Genomic DNA, 16,836 nt, shown 5'->3' on the forward strand with positions numbered 1-16,836 from the left:
ATTTATTTATAAATATCTACTGTATATATGGTGGCTAAAAAAAACAAACAACACAGACATGGTTCCTACCTATATGGCACTTATAATCAAGTGGGAGAAAGAATCCAAAGAGCAAGCAAATGAGTGTGTAATTACACCTCATGATGAGTTCAATGAAGGGCGTACTGTGGAAAAAGTAAGAGATGAAGTGGCCTATTTTGATTGGCTTATCAGAGAAGACCTATCTGAGGACATAACATTTAAGCTCAGAACTGAAGAGAAGTCTAAGCCAAGGAAGAGTGACTGCAAAACCCTAAAGAAAGGAAGGAGATTAGCATGTTTGAGGAGCTACAGCAAGACTTGCACTAAATTCTAGTGAGGACAGAGATCACTAGAGCATGTTGGTCCAACATTGATGAGACTGGTAAAATGAACTTCAACCTAAGTTCGAAGCAAAGATTTTGAAGTATTTTATGCAGGAGAGTGAATGGATCAGATTCAGAAAACAGAAGCATCAGCTGAGTGGCTAGTATAGCAGGCCAAGCAAAAAGTGCCTGTCTGTTTAGACTATGGCAGTGGCAGTAGAGAAGAGAAGTGGGTATTTAAATGCATTTAGAAGGCAGAATGGAATGGATTTGGTGTTGGATTAGAAGTTGGGGGTGAGACAGTGGGAAAACTCAAAGATGGCCCTGTAGGATTCCAGAATATGGAATTCCAAAATAGGAAGGATTGCTCAGCTTCAAACAATTAGAAAGAAATAGATGCAGAAAAGCCCTCTCTCTCTCTCTCCCTCTCTCTCTCTCTCTCCTTCCCTCCCTCCCTCCCTCCTCTCTCTTTTTCTCTCTCTCTCTCAATGCAAGACATAGATTTATAAAGGCAATAGGTACCCCCTCTCTATCAGGAATAACAAAAGTTAACCACTGAAGATAGCTTTAGATTCTTATGGTCTGGCAATGGCTGCAGAGGTATCTACATTAACAAGCTTTATTAACTAGCATTTATCTGCCATTTATTTGCCTTCCCCCAAGTTGCTGCTCATAGAAACTCAAAGTTCTTTTCCTCTGTCTTGTCACTTCTCTAAAAATTTACTGTTCTTTATTAAATATATTATATAAGCTGGCATTTAAAGCCACCTCTTGAAGAGCTACTCATTCCTCAGGTGTCTCCCATGTATATATAAAATGTACATGTGAATGCATTTCTATTTGTTTTTCTTTCTTTTTTTCTTTTTTTTTTTTTTTTGTAGAGACAGAGTCTTGCTATGTTGTCCAAGCTAGTCTCAAACTCCTGGCCTCAAACAATCCTCCCACCTCAGCCTTCCAAAGTGCAGAGATTACAGGTGTGAGCCACCATGCCTGGCCTTCTATTTGTTTTTCTCTCGTTAGTCTCTCTTTTCTTACAGAGATCTATTATAACTAAGAATATATGAGGGTTGAAGAAAAAAATATTTTTTTCCCCTATAATCCCTCTGTGTCTGGTTCGAGCAGGTGAGTGGGTGGGAACTATGTGTCAGACCCCGCACAAGGTCAATGATGACTCACCAGGCTTCTGAGTATCATCTTCTGCCGTGGGCTGTGTGAGTGGATGCACTACTCTCAGTTCACCAGGTGGTACAAATGATGGCTTGAGGTTAATTTTAACCATATCCTTTCCAGTGTGTTTGTTGGCTATCCAAATCGTCTTTGTTTTCCATGTTGAATAGAAGATATGGTCACCAAAAAGGGACATTGCAAACAAATTGTGCCTAAAAAGAAACCACAAAAGAAAAAAGAACAACAGAACATTTGTTCTTTGGCTTATTAAAGTTTCTCTTCATTTCAATTTATTGTCTACATTTCAACCACCTACCTCTTCAATTGTTTCTCATTCAGGATTAGAAAAAGTCTATTAAGTTTAAAATTTTATTTATGTCATTATATGCTGAGCTAATAAGTTATAATTTCTAGCGCCAGATCCATTTTCTCATTCTTCTGTTAGTCATCCAATAAGTGTGATGAAAATGGGGAAGCAGAGAGGAACAGGCTAAGAGTGAGTTTCTAGTGACATCGATTTCACGTGACTAATTTCTGCCTCTTGCCACAAACCTGGAAAGTCAGTAACTGGCAAGATAGCAAATCATTGAAAGATAAAAATATATAACATAATAATTCAAAATAGAATAACGATGATCGACATGTGAGAACTATTATTTGCCAAATACTCTTAATTATTTCTGTTTGTATTCATTTATTTTCTCTTCACAATAATCCCAAGACACAGATACTATGATTATCCTCATATTAAAGAAAACTGAGGATGAAAGAAGTTGTAGAACCTACTCAAAGTCACTCACCTAACATGGTAAATCTGGGGATGGAACTTAAATCTTTTGGCTTCATAATCTATGGGCTAACCCACTATATCAGCTTGGTTGACAAAAGTAAAATTAATTTCTTTCATGGACTTCAGATGACAATTGTTTTATTTTACAACAAGAGTAAAACTTACTGTGTGTGATGTTTACTCATCTGGACAGAACCTCCATCATAATCACAGGAACAAATAAGAGAATTGCTTCCTTCTCTGTTGTACTGAATCCAAAACAGCCGCTTATCAAGCACATCCAATGACACAGCTGTTATTTTCTCTGATGTCTCTAACAGAACCTTTACTTCCACACCATCGAGATCTGCTCTGTGAAGGCTGCCAGCCACCTCTGAAGACCAAAATAGAAACCTGAGGGCAAAAACATTACATGGACACAAAAATGAATATATAGTGCCTTAAATGGCCAACTCTCTCAATGTTTCAGCAGCTCTTGCACAGGGCAAGTTTGACTATTTTGAATGAAAATGTATTCAATGAGTATACACTGCCCTATTAGTGACATTACAAGTAATTTCAAGTTAGAAGGAGAATGATGCCTCTACAGCAGAACATCATGATAGTTAGGAATATTTATGGAGGAATTGTGCCTCAGTTGAAATGCAGGCAACTGTTCTATAGAAAATGGTGCTTGTGTACTGCAAAAGAGGGCTTTGGTCTCAGTGAGAGGATTCCTTTGAATTTAAAATGTTATAATTCTATCAATCTTCGCCAGATTTGTAAATATATTTCAACATCTGAATATAGCAGAATTTACCTTTCTACTGGATCAACTGCTATATTTGCAGGATCTTTTAAAGCACTGAAAAGAACGTGGGAATTATTTCCTTTCATATCTGTTACTGTAATGATTCCTTCCTGTTGATTTGACCAAATAACTTCTTCATTTATCCAATTTATTGCCATTCCAGAAACATTTTTCTCTATATTATACACTCTCTGCAAGATCAAATTTTAAAATTGTTAATATTTCCCTCATTCACAACAAAATTATCTTAAAGGTTATAAATAAAAAGTCTATTCTTTTAAGTATGTGTCATTTTTATGCATTTCCAAAATTATTTAAATGATAAAATAGCCACAGATACAGTGTCTTTTTTTGATGCAGCATTATTAAACCTCCTGCGACCCCCAAGTAAATATTTCTGGAAATAGTACTTATATTATAGCTTTGAAACTAAAAATTATCCTACATACTATTTAAATTAGGCAGGCAACCATAATGTATTGATCATTTCAACTATAGTAGTAATAGGGAAATTTTCATGCAACCATAAAGATAGCTTATTCAATTCCATTTGCTAATGGAATTTTCCACATCTGCAACTGAACTCAATTCCAAGCTTTGCAAGATTTCCTTGGAGTTTGAGCTTAAAGCACGAAGTCAATGAATTTCTCATTACAGCCCCCCTTATTCTTCTTGCCCTCCTCCTTCAATAGGCCTCTTCCTTTTCATGCCCTCACACTGTGACCAGAGTAGCAGGGCATCTTTTTATGCACCTTGGGCTGGGTTCCTGACTCTTTCATGATAAAAATGTCCAACCAAAAATTGTTATCTCCTAATTCTGGCCATGCACAGGTAAGCTGGTATTTTTGGGGAATGGAGGTTGTGAGGTGAGCAGAAGCCCCGATTTGTACTGTTAAAGATTTTCATGGTGTAAATATTCTACCATGGTAGACTTCCAGCTACCCAGGTGACATCACTGAAATAAGATTTGGGCTGAAATTGTAAAATCTCATAAGCCTGTGCTATTTCAACATCTCAAACAAAGAAATCTAGCCAACTTATTTTGCCAATTGCTAATATTAGGTTGGTGCAAAAGTAACTGGCGTTTTGGCCATTGAAAATAATGGTGCAGGCAGGAGGCTCAGTGGCTCACACCTGTAATCCCAGCATTTTGGGAGGCTGAGGCAGGTGAATCACAAAGTCAAGAGATTGAGACCATCCTGGCCAATATGGTGAAACCCTGTCTCTACTAAAAATACAAAAAAATTAGCCGGGCATGTTGGTGAATGCCTGTAATCCCAGCTACTCGGGAAACTGAGGCAGGAGAGTGGCTTGAACCCAAGAGGCAGAGGCTGCAGTGAGCTGAGAACGTGCCATTGCACTCCAGCCTGGGCAACAAAAGCAAAAACTCACGCCAGGCACGGTGGCTCACACCTGTAATGCTAGCACTTTGGGAGGTCGAGGTGGGTGGATCACCTGAGATCAGGAGTTCAAGACTAGCCTGACCATTATGGTGAAACCCCATCTTTGAAAGAAAAAAAAAAAAAAAGAGCCAAAACTCTGTCTCAAAAAAAAAAAGAAAGAAAACGAAAATAATGGTACAATTACTTTTGCACCAACCTAATACATTAATAAATTACCTCACCCAGGTATATTGTTTACATTTTAACAGTCGTCCTTTATAAACAATGTTTTAACCCAAAGGAAGAACTATAAGGATGGAATTTTAGGTATCAAGTGGATCCTTTCCTAATGACTTGATATAAATTCACAACTATTTGAAGTTTTTCTGTGTTCTTGATAGGGTTAAACCCTCCAGATGCTTAGACTCAAGAGTTTTAAACTATACTACCAGATATCTGTAGGATAATGAGTAGCCTTCCTTGAGAAAAGTGAGGTTAGCAATATTGGAGATTTGATAAAACATATTAGCACCTAATTGGAGCTTTTAAGAATAATTGGAAAGAGATTGAGCTAAAAACCAAAAAACATTGTGCACTTTGTATAGAGAATCAACTCTTAAAGTTTCTCTAGTCACGTGCTCTTTGTAATCCATCACAAAATTGAGAGAACATTCCCCCTGGGACTCATGTAAGGGTTCTACCAGCCAAAAAGAAAGATTAAGAATCTTTTGTATGTACTTGAAGTAAAGTACTTTATATCTGTCATCTGCCATATTATTTTTTTCCAAAGTGCAAGTACCTTGAGAATAAAACGAAGAAATTTTTTCTTTCTACATGTCAGGTGCCAAAACCCATGACGGAGATTTTATACAGATAAAACAGGGTCTCTCAACCTCAGCACTATCGACATTTGGGGTTGGATAATTCTTTATTCTGGAGCTGTTCTGCATAGTGTGAGATGTTTCGCAGCATCCCAGGCCCCTACCCACTAGATGCCTGGATCATCTCCACCTTCCTCACCTACTTGTGTCAACCAAAAATATTTTCATACACTGGCAATTGTTCCCTCAGGGAAAAACTGCCCCCCACCTGAGAAATACTGGGGTACCATGAAAATAGCAAGAAATAAGTATGCAAATAATCTATCTTAATCATAAAATGGTGATCTGACTTAATAAATTCAGATATTTTTCAAAATTATATTCATATCCTCACTTTCTCATTTTGGGGATTCTAAATATCAATGTGTGAACTTATTCCATAATATATTACCATATTACCACAGGTGCAGATTAAATAGTTGCCTATATTTGACAGACACACATTTGAACGGTAATATAATTTTCATTTATCTATACATTAAGAATTCAATATATTATATTTGTTAGCCCGTATAAAAACAGCTCAAATACTGCAGGTAATGGTATTTTACCTCTTGCCTTGACCCATTCAGGAAAACTCTTTGCAAAAGTTGTCTTTCTAAATCCACCCAATAGATTATTTTCTCACTATAATGAAAATCCATGATCACTGAGACACCAGCATTCTTCACCAATTGCTCATAATTGGTTCCTTCCGTGTCAATCCTAAAGATACTATTTCCATGGGAGAAAATTAAGAATGGTGCAGGACCTGGGTGGGAAGAAAGAAACCAAAGTGTATATTTTCAATATTTCATCTCATTTAAACAGAATACCTCCCAATGACCACAAACACAAGCAGAAATAATTTCTAATTACTGGTTTTTCTGTTTAAAGTCTGTTGTACAGATAATAAAGAGTTCTCATAGATATTCACACTTCATTTTGTACATTTTCTCCACAAACTGATTCTAAGACATGAACATTGATAAATTATGAAAAATGAACTATCTGAAGAGAAAGAAACTTTTTACTATTATCCATAAAATAACTTTTTATGTTCATAAGGGAACCACCCACCATATTCTGTTGTGGAAAGTATCTATATAAGGATAACATTTAATGACATGAATTGGAACAAAAATTATAGGTATTATTATTTTGGAAATGGACTCCTAGGGCCTTACCTATGACCAGAGCCTTCAGCAACATGACCTAGAAGATGATGGTGAAAACTAACAGGAGGTCTTACATGCAAGCAGGAAAAATTGAAATGCTGTTTCCGTTTCAGAATCCTGTAAAGGTCCTGAAATATTTTGACCCTGTCAGCTTTGCCACATAAATACAGGATGCCCAAATAAATTTGAATTCCATACATATATTGCATGGGACTTGTACTAAAATTTTTTCTCTGTTTACTTGGAATTCAAATGTAACTGGGCACTTTGCATTTTTATTTGCTAAATCTGTGTGGCAAACTTCACTGGATTTCTTGGTTCCTTTAGGGCCTTGTTTGGTATCCGAATCCTGCACCTGAGGTCCTCTCCTATTCTAGGTGATGGCCCCAATATTCAATATTTACTTGGGAACTTGATCCCTTCCTGGGAAACCTCACCACTAATTACTATCAGACTCCACACAGAGCTTGCCTTTGATGCTCTGAGATAACGCCAGAGGATGAAATTTGTTTCATTAAGTCAAGTTAGTTTCCTTGGTCTTTCTCTCTTGCCCAAGTGTGAGGAAGCTTGTGCCACTCTGCCTTTAGAAAAATGTTAGAATTACTGAGGTAAGTGGGGAACAGAGGGGAATTCTAACATATTCTTCCTTCTGTGGTGGGCTTACTCCATTCTGTTTTATCATTAAAAGTAATACCTTAATATGACTTGATAAATGTGTTTATTGCTGTAAGCATTGAACAAAATGATGGGTTAACATCCTGTTACGCAGGGACTATGTTCTAGAGTCAGAAAACACTAACTCCACTTTGGAGAGTACATTGTATTAAAGCTACAAGAGGCGGGGAGAACTGTAAGATCATAAGAGTTTGAAATAGGTACCAGCATAAATGTCTAAGAGAATTCACTCAAATTATTCTTCCCAGATCTTTGCTACAACACAAGCCCCCTGACACAGACATGTGGTGGGGGAGCCCCCGCTGCACTGTGCCTCAGTTGTAGAATCACAGAGGCATCTTGGGAGAAAGGGAAAGGCCACCAGACAAAAAGCCAGAGGCCAGGTTTCCAGTCCTGGCCCCACTAGCTTCACTTCTCTGGACATCTCACAGGATCTTCCCTGCCTGTATCAGAGGATTATTATGGGGGGAAAAAGAAATTATAGACGTGAACGTATGTTATTAATTGTGGAGGACTACATGTATATCATTCGCCATTGCTTTTTGCCACAACCAAGTTTTCACCACATAGGTTGTGCTACTGTTTGGATTTGAACTCAGGGACTAGAACATTGGTATAACTTGTCTCTAACAGAGCAATTCATCATGGAGAAAAGGAAGGCATTAGGAAGACACACCTTAAACCCATAGCTACTAATTCATGGAACATAGATGATCACGGACATCTAGGTTTATTTCTAACAGTTTCCTGCTATGTGTATCATGCACGCTCTATAAGCTGAATAAATGGATCCAATACATATTGTTAATTTCGTAGTGCACTGACATATTGGTGGGATCAAGAAAACGTTTTATTTATTAAAAATATTACTAAGTGTGAGGTTTCCATGTAAAAAAGGAGAAAGGAAAAGCACTTTAGACATTTTAATATTTCTTACTGCATAACAGTACAATCCTCTGTACATAACAGGTACTCAAAAATTTTGAATAAAACAATAAATTAATGAAGAAATAATTGTGTTCTTTTTTTATTTGAGCTGTTATCAAAAGTAACAAAGCCATAGAAACAGACACATCAAATTAATAAAAGATGAATATATTCAATAGTAGTTATTTTACTAGCAGCAATAATAACAAATTTTTACATCCTGACTGCATTTATCCTCAATATAACACTATGAACCAATAAATCAGAGGAAAAAGAGAAATCTCAAGAATTCTTAAATTCATAACACACAAATTACAGCATTAACTTCTGTAACTTCTCAAAAAAATTACAGGATAATAAAAATATGAAATCAAAGCATAAATAATACATTCGATTTCAGATTTTGCCCATCCAAGAGCAAATCATAGCCTGCGATTCTTAGCAATTAGGAAGACCATGGATGTTTTCAAATGGTTTCCCCAAATTGTTTGTTCAAAAGAACCACCCAGGGTGCCTCTCTGTGAGTGTGTAAGTGGATGTTCATATTTTCTGCAGATTCCTACTCTTGAGATTCCAGTTAATCTTGTAGGGCTGATCTGAGGGGTATGCATGTGTTTTTTGAACAGGCACTCCAGGTGATTCTCAGTCTTAGCGGACCTGGAAAACATAGATCTAATTAAGAGGAAATTCAGTGATGTTTCCCAAAGTCCCACCACTAGTCTGTGGTAGACTTGGAATTAGAATCCAGGTACTACACTGCCAATCTAGTACACTTCCAATTCTACCCTGCCTTGGTCTGGGTTGTCATGTGTTCACAATCTTCATTTTCTTTGTGTAACCAATTACAATTCCATTCCCTCAAAGCAGTGTTTGTTTTACCCACACTGTCTTTTTTTTTTTTTTTTTTTTTTTTTTTGGAGATGGAGTCTCACTCCGATGCCCAGGCTGGAGCGTAGTGGCACGATCGTGGCTCACTGCAACCTCCGCCTACCAGGTTCAAGCAAGTCTCCTGCCTCAGCCTCCTGAGTAGCTGGGACTACAGGTGCCCGCCACCATGCCCAGCTAATTTTTGTAGTTTTGGTAGGGACAAGATTTCACCATGTTGGCCAGGCTGGTCTCAAGCTCCTGACCTTGTGATCTGCCCGCCTCAGCCTCCCAAAGTGCTGGGATTACAGGCATGAGCCACTGCGCCCAGCCAACATCATTTTATGTAAACCAGAGCCCAGGCTACATTTTTAAGAATGAAATAAAATATAATTTTAAAGAAAATGAAACACTTTGAGAATTAAGGCTTTGTGAAATAGTCATTATTCTCTTCTGCCTATGGAAATGATAAATATGGTAATGTTTTTCAGACCTGTCAAGGACTCTGTAAACACAGGTGTGTGGTACAGTCTGTGGATCTGAATGTAAGCAGGGTGTGCATGTTTGAACAGCTGACGCTCTCCCATGTCAAAACCTACAGCATTTGTTCTGGGTGCATTTCAGTAAGGGGGAAGTATATAGAAAATGAAACATTTCTAGGGAACACAAACCTTAAGACAGCAAACAGGTCACAGCAAATGAATTAGAACCTCTGACTTCTCAACCTAGGGATTAGTAGGGGATCTTAAGGAATTAGAAGGAGTTCCGAATGTTTGGAGCATATTGAAGCTGTTCATCAGTGACTTCAAAGAACTAGGACTACATCGCACAGAGGTCAGTGATGAAAAGCAGGCTTTGCTTGAAGTAGGCAGCAGAAACAGAACATTTCATAACATGCACCCCTTCATCCTCCATGAGTCTGAGGGAGTGGCCCCACACAGGTGAGTGAGAAGAGATATTACCTGTCTTCTGCAGGCCTTGGGGGCAAACATCATGAAAGCTAGTTAACACATAAATGACAACCACAACCAGGTTAACAAGAAATCCTAGCTGTCTCTCAGGCCAACACTGCCACCTGCCCTCACCACCACAGGTTTTTTGCCCTAAATCTAGAGATAGACTGAAAGTTCACAAGATGAAGAAAGTGAAAAGGGAGCTTCCAAACCTCAAAAATTTCAGGGACACTATGAGAAAAGAATGTAGCTCTAAACTAATGGACCTACATAAGAAAGGCTGAAGCCTCCTCATACTGCTCCCACAGGAACAACATAAATGACTCTGAGAAGAGTCATTTATTACCACTCCCAAGGGGCTGACTCAAATGATAGCTTGGGTTTCATGAAGTACAGAAAGTTTTATTCACTCTGAAAGACTATCTCATCTTCTCTTCAGTTACGATACTTAAAAGAGCACTGTACTAGTCCAGTTTCACACTGCTATAAAGAAATACCCAAGACTGGGTAACTTACCAAGGAAAGAGGTTTAATTGACGCACAGTTCCACATGGCTGGTGAGGCCTCTGGAGACTTACAATCAAGGCGTAAGGCAAAGGGGAAGCAAGGACCTTCTTCACATGGTGGCAGGAGAGAGAAGAAAGATCAAAGCAGAGAAGCCCCTTATAAAACCATCAGGTCTCATGAGAACTCACTCACTATCATGAGAACACCACTGGGGAAACCAGCCCCATGACCTAATCACTTCCCACCAGGTTTCTCCCTCAACACCTGGGATTATAATTCAAGATGGAATTTGGGTGGGAACACAGAGCCAAACGATATCAAGCACAAATGTACTTTTTAGACAATCACAGCTTTCTTCTCAGTTTATTCATTCATGTCAAAATTCAGGTCAGGTGAGAGAGAGAAGCCAGGTGATTTAAAAATAATACACTCAGAAAGAAGAGCCAGGAGATTTGAATTTAAGTCTTAATTATGTAAAAAAAAAATGCTCTGAAACTCATTTTGCTTCCCCAAAATTGTGAATGAAGATTAACTAAAGTAGTGATAGAAATGTGTCATCTGGGGCAGAAAATAAGCCCCTACCTATTCCCAACCACATTCACATGTAAGCTGAAAAGGCTTACTTCCCAGATCCCCAGGATATTAATTGAGACTAGCAAGTTCTACAACATAAAACTTTTTTTGTTTTGTTTTGTTTTTCAACAGGACTTCTCAGTCTTTAATGTGCTATTACTCTAAGAGAGTGGGTAGTGAATTTCATCAGAATAATTTTAGTCAACATATGTTGTGTTATCTCTGGGGTAGCACATTGAATGCATTATTTCATTTAATTGGAGAACACTAGGAGATAAATGCTCTCAACATCTCTATTTTACAAAAGAAGAAAGGAAAGTTTCAAACAGTTAACGTGCCCCAAGTCACAAGGCCAATAAATAGTGGAGTAGGGATACAGAGCTATGCCTTTCTCATCACAGACCCTAGCTTTTAAAGACCAAGCTATACTGCTCATCTAAATATACCAGAAATTGTTTAGTGTGTTATAGTTCAATTGTGTCAAAGAACCCACTCCGGGAAACTCTGTTCTAGGCATATTCACCATAAGGATGGATTCCCTACATTTATCTTTCAGAAATTAATTATAAAGCAGGTCCCTTTAAACAGATTCCTATAATTACATCACCTGAATAATTTTATATTTACTTCTATAATGTGTTGCATTTGTAAACAAAAAGCAAAATTCTAAGCCTCCCAACAAACTGAATGAAACCCTCCTCTCAGCTGAGGGCATTTGAAAGTTAACCTGAAAAACTAGTTCAGGTCATGATGGGAAGTGAAGGCTGGACATGCCTTATTATACCCTCCTCCCTTTGGAATTCAGGCACAGCTGACCAGCATTAACATTTAAAGAACAATCTTAAGATTGACAAAACAGAGTTTTTGTAGCAACAGGACAACCAAATTCCAGCCTGGTTCTAGTGTAACATCACATGGCACTTAGAAGACACTGAAAGAAATCAAAGTATTTTATCCCAAAATGTATTTCTTTAACATTTTGAAACAGCCCTGCAAAGCTGTCTCTTGTGGAGAAAATCTACATTCTGCAGGAAAAAACCCTTTCATTTCCAGGTCTTTTCCTTGATCCAGGAGAGAATTAACTAAGGGTTTGGCACCACTTTTAATCTTATAAGAGCTCTGAAGCCTGCTATCTGGAGGCTTCATCTGCATAATAAAACCTTGCTTTCCACAACCCTTTATCTTAACCCAGACATTCCTTTCTATTAATTCCAGGTCCTTAGATGATAAGCCTTTTAATCAATTGCCAATCAGAAAATCTTTGAAAATTTTTCTGTGACCTGGAACCTACCCCCACCTAACCTTGCCCTTTGAGTTGCCCTGCCTTTCCTGATCAAACCAATGTACATCTTACATGTATTGATTGAGGTTTAGGTTGAAGTTTACTAGTTTGCTTATAGATGCCTAATTGGTCCCACACCCTTGGAAAAGACTGGTCTTTCTCCATTAAATTGCTTTAACATCTTTGTTAAATATCAAATGAGTGTACTTGTGTGAGTCCATTTCTGAACTTTCTCTTCTATTAATTTATGTGTCTATCTCTTAGCCAATACTACAGCTCAGTATAACTTTTAAAACTCATAATAACACAGTTTTGCAGAACAGTGAACCGTTATGATGTTCCTATGCTGTAGGTAATCCTTAATCTTAAGTAAGCATGTTTAAACACCCCTCAGCTTTTCAACATAAATTACACTCAATTTTGTTTAAAGACTACCACTACTAGACTAACATAAATTTACCAACATTGAAGCATTAGAAAATTTTTTCCAAATGTTTCACACACACACACACACACACACACACAGCAAAATTCAGAAATCACTATCCTGATCTGTCTACTGAGTTTTGCATCTACTTTGAACATGTCTCTGGTGGACATCTCTAGTCAGGAATGTCCCAGAATCCCAAAAGTACCTCTGCATGTTAAAAATTGATATTACATAACACCTTCTGATTAGTTTGCTTACTGAAAAGCTTGAATTTGATGAAAAATCTAATCTAAAGTTCAATATATTTTGATTTTTGGTTTTTGACAGCTGTTGTAAACAAAAAGAATTTTTCACAATTATGTCTATATTAAATAAAATAAATGCACCCTTGGTTGTCTTTACAAAATCACAAAATTTACCTTTTAATTACATCCCTCAATTCACAAATTTTGTTGAATTAGACCAGCAAATTTCTATCTTCTAGATTTTAAAAAGTAAATGAAAACTAACCAGAAGGCATTGCATTTTATGTTTTGGTTTTTTTTTTTAATTTTTTTTTTATTGTACTTTAGGTTCTGGGGTACATGTGCAGATCATGCAAGATTGTTGCATAGGTACGTACATAGCAATGCATTTTATATTTTTAACAAGTGATTTTTAAAAAAACAAAAGCTGCATTTGGAAGATTTTTTTAAATAACTTAGCTGTTTGCAAACGTTTTAAAGGTGCAGACAGAGTTTTGAATAGGTGATGTATTGGCATTGATTCAACAATAAAATGACATAACAATGGAAACATCTCCAATATCAATCTTCAAACTGCTCTCTTCATACACAAATATTTTACAGTTAGTAGTCACTTTCTCACTTATTAAAATGTCATCTATAATTCGGATAAAGTTTTGTTGTTTTAGTTATTTTTGGGTAGCATACTACTGACATCTCTCTGTAATCACAAAAATAAAAAAAGCCAAAAAATTTTAAACACTTGTCCTTTTTTCTTCTTCTTCTTCTTAAGATGGCATCTCACTCTGTTGTTCAAGCTGGAGTGCAGTAGCACAGTCATAGCTCACTGCAGCCTTGAACTCCTGGCCTCAAGCAATCCTCCTGCTTGAGTCTCCCAAAGTGCTAGGATTACAGGAGTGAGGCACAGCACCTAGCCAACACCTGTCTTTTTTTAAAAAAAGAATAATGTGATATTTGAGTGTTCTGTTAAGTGCTTTGCTTCAAGATACTTTGTGGAAGGTATGTAAGACAAATATTTTTATGATTACTCCCCATCAAATACAAAGTATTATAAAGAGACTAGTTAGTTTTGTTTTTACAGGAATAACTGCATCAGTGACATTCCATAGCTCTTGATGCAATTCCAGTTTCAACTTCTTTGCCACACAGCCTTGCTGTGAAGACTGTGGGGCTCTCGGTCATCTCACCAAGCATGCTTTTCAGTTGATGTTCTAGTAAGTCCAGTGGCTCTACCACTGCTAAACACAGTTATACTATATTTTTTTTGTAGATCATTTTTTAACATATAGAAAAAGTCATTTCTGACTTATGAGAACTTTCACTGAGAAAATTTCTTCTCCGGTGCATTTTTCCCTTATTCTCTCATAGAAAATAATATGATAGTGGCTAAGGTTACTGGCAGTGAAGACAGAGTACTCATGTTGACTCTATTTGGCTTCAATACTCTTGGCTGTGTGACCTTCAGCACACGACATGACCTCTGTGTATCTTGGTTTCTTCAACTGCAAAAATAAAATGGGAATAATAGTAATACTTACCTCACTGATTGTCAAAAAGAATAAGTAAAGTAATTCATGTAAAGTAATTCATGTAAAGTGCTTAAAATCTTGTCTGACACATAGTGAGTTCTCAGTAAATGTCGGCTATTAGTTTCTAGAAAATACCCCTAAGCTGTGATATATTAGAGGCACCTTTACTTTCATTCAACAGTATAATTGCTTAGTATTTACTTCATCACATTTTCATCGATTCTTTCTGTACAGTTTTCAGCATTATTTGCTTACAGAGGAACCCATTTTAATTTGTTGTCGTCTGGTTTTCCATGTATTATTTTAGCAATATTTTACCACCACAGGAAGCCGGAGGAACAAGTGTTTCACCAATAATATCAGGCTTTTCCTCTTTTGCCTTAAGAAACCTCAAGAGAGGCTTCTGACTTTTTTCATTAAGCTTAGTAAATAGAGTCTTAACTACCATAACTTTGAACACAACTGTAAAAATTATTTTAAAAATCATTTTCAGATCTGAATACCCATTTTCAAATATATTGCTTGTCTTGATGGTTTTTTGTTATCATTAGCTAACATCTTCCCAGGTACATTTTACAATTGTTGTGAGGTTCGTCACTAATAATAACAACTGTAAATCCATTTTTCAGGCTGTCTTCTTGTTAATTTCTCTTTTTAACTTCTTTTTTTGGTAAAATCTATAGAGATTTGCATTGCTTTCAGCTCTTATGTAGCCAACAAAATGCTCATTCTAGGAATAAGAGAGGTGTCAAGGCTGCCCTTTCCTAATTATTCTCTTGGGTTTGCAACATTAGTGTTGTCTGCAATCTTTAGTTTCTCTGTAGGAAGGTGTCTGAGACACTTGCTAAATTTTGTAAGAGTTAGTTTTGATAAAACCAAATAACATGATCTGTAAGTCATCAAGGAAACTGCTGACTGAGCTCTGGAGCCCCATTGTCCTGCCAGGGAACCCTGTGTATGTGGATCAGTGATGTCTCCACTGTCAGCCCAAGCACATAGTGTCCAATTAACACTTGTTGACTTGATTTGAATTAGTTAATGGGTATAATTTATACAAAAGAAAATTTCATTTATATAAGTCCTACTTTCAAAGTTTTTTCAACATGGAGAACTAGATATATTAGGAAAGTTTTCCTAAACTAATTTAAAACTATTAATACTTTTTGGTAGAAAGAACTAATAAAATCATTACATTGATGGATTTTCAACAATTAATCTTGAGAGGTGTCATGTGCATTGTAAAGTTGGCAGAATAAAATCCAGGGTCCTGAGTTTTGTTCTCATAGGACCTGAGGAGCTACTTCATCTGTCTAGATCTCAGCCTCTCATCCATAATATGAAGCAATTGGGCTAAATGACCTTGAAGTTCCTTTGTAATTTGACATTTATCAATTTAATTCATATTGTCTGTCCTATAGAATTCAATAATTTTCTTGTTTATGGCACTTTGGCAAGGAGGCTTAAAATTGTGGTAAATTTCTGCATATTATCTTAACCTCTATTTTCTGTGAATTGTTTCCTTTTCTGTTTATTTGAATTTTAATATAAAATCAATAATGTGTCATAAGCCAGGCATGGGGGCTCATACCTATAATCCCAGCACTTTGGGAGGCCAAGGTGGGTGTATCTCTTGGGCCCAGGAGTTCAAGATCAGCCTGGGGAACATGGTGAAATCCTGTCTCTACTAAAAATACAAAAATTAGTTGGGTGTGCTGGCACACACCTGTATTTCCAGCTACTCAGGAAGCTGATGTGGGAGGATCACCTGAGCTCAGGAAATTGAGGCTGCTGTGTGCCTTGATTGTACCATTGCCCTCCAGCCTGGGTGACAGGAGTGAGACCCTGTCAAAAAAAATAATCATAATAATTTAAAAACGTGTCATCAGGATCCCTACTAAGGAAAGTAAAATAATAAAACAAATAACCTCCCCCAAGTGGCACTGAAAACCCAATATTCTGAAGGAATTCTAAAAATTAATCTACTGATTAAATCTATAAAAAATTTATTGGAGGTACAAAATTTGGTGTAAGCGTCATTTATACTGGACACAATTATCTTCTCTCCTTTTTAGCCAACTTTAAATTTAGTTTCTCAAATTGCAAGGATAAACACATAAATATTTGCCTATAGATGGTACATTCTGAGTGTTGTACCATCTATAACAATGAGGTAAAATTAAGAAGTATTGGAGTCTTGATATTTCCTGAGTCCAATTTCATTGTTCTCATTAATCCTACCCTGGTCATTAAATTCTGGGCCCTACCTTTATACATATATACCTATAGGTACAGCTATATAAATAGAGAGAAAAATAATTTATATAATTTTCTTGAAGGCAC

At 36.9% G+C, this 16,836-nt stretch overlaps 1 protein-coding gene across 7 annotated transcripts in view; it reads right to left on the minus strand.

Annotated features, from left to right (window-relative positions):
• Positions 1 to 16,836, minus strand: part of EGF (epidermal growth factor) — a 104,586-nt gene that overhangs the window by 76,161 nt on the left and 11,589 nt on the right. For 4 of the 7 annotated variants that reach the window (XM_078366696.1, XM_008992848.5, XM_008992846.5 and 1 more), the window contains exons 2-5: positions 5,906 to 6,105; positions 3,101 to 3,282; positions 2,467 to 2,694; positions 1,521 to 1,723 (exon numbers count right to left, since the gene is read on the minus strand). In XM_078366696.1, coding sequence (XP_078222822.1) covers positions 1,521 to 1,723; positions 2,467 to 2,694; positions 3,101 to 3,282; positions 5,906 to 6,105 — 813 coding nt within the window. The remainder of the gene's footprint in view (positions 1 to 1,520; positions 1,724 to 2,466; positions 2,695 to 3,100; positions 3,283 to 5,905; positions 6,106 to 16,836) is intronic. The other 3 variants (XM_078366699.1, XM_078366698.1, XM_078366697.1) reach the window with 1 other exon arrangement.

This window comes from Callithrix jacchus, chromosome 3 (genome assembly GCF_049354715.1).
Source record: "Callithrix jacchus isolate 240 chromosome 3, calJac240_pri, whole genome shotgun sequence".
Lineage (NCBI taxonomy): Eukaryota > Metazoa > Chordata > Mammalia > Primates > Cebidae > Callithrix > Callithrix jacchus.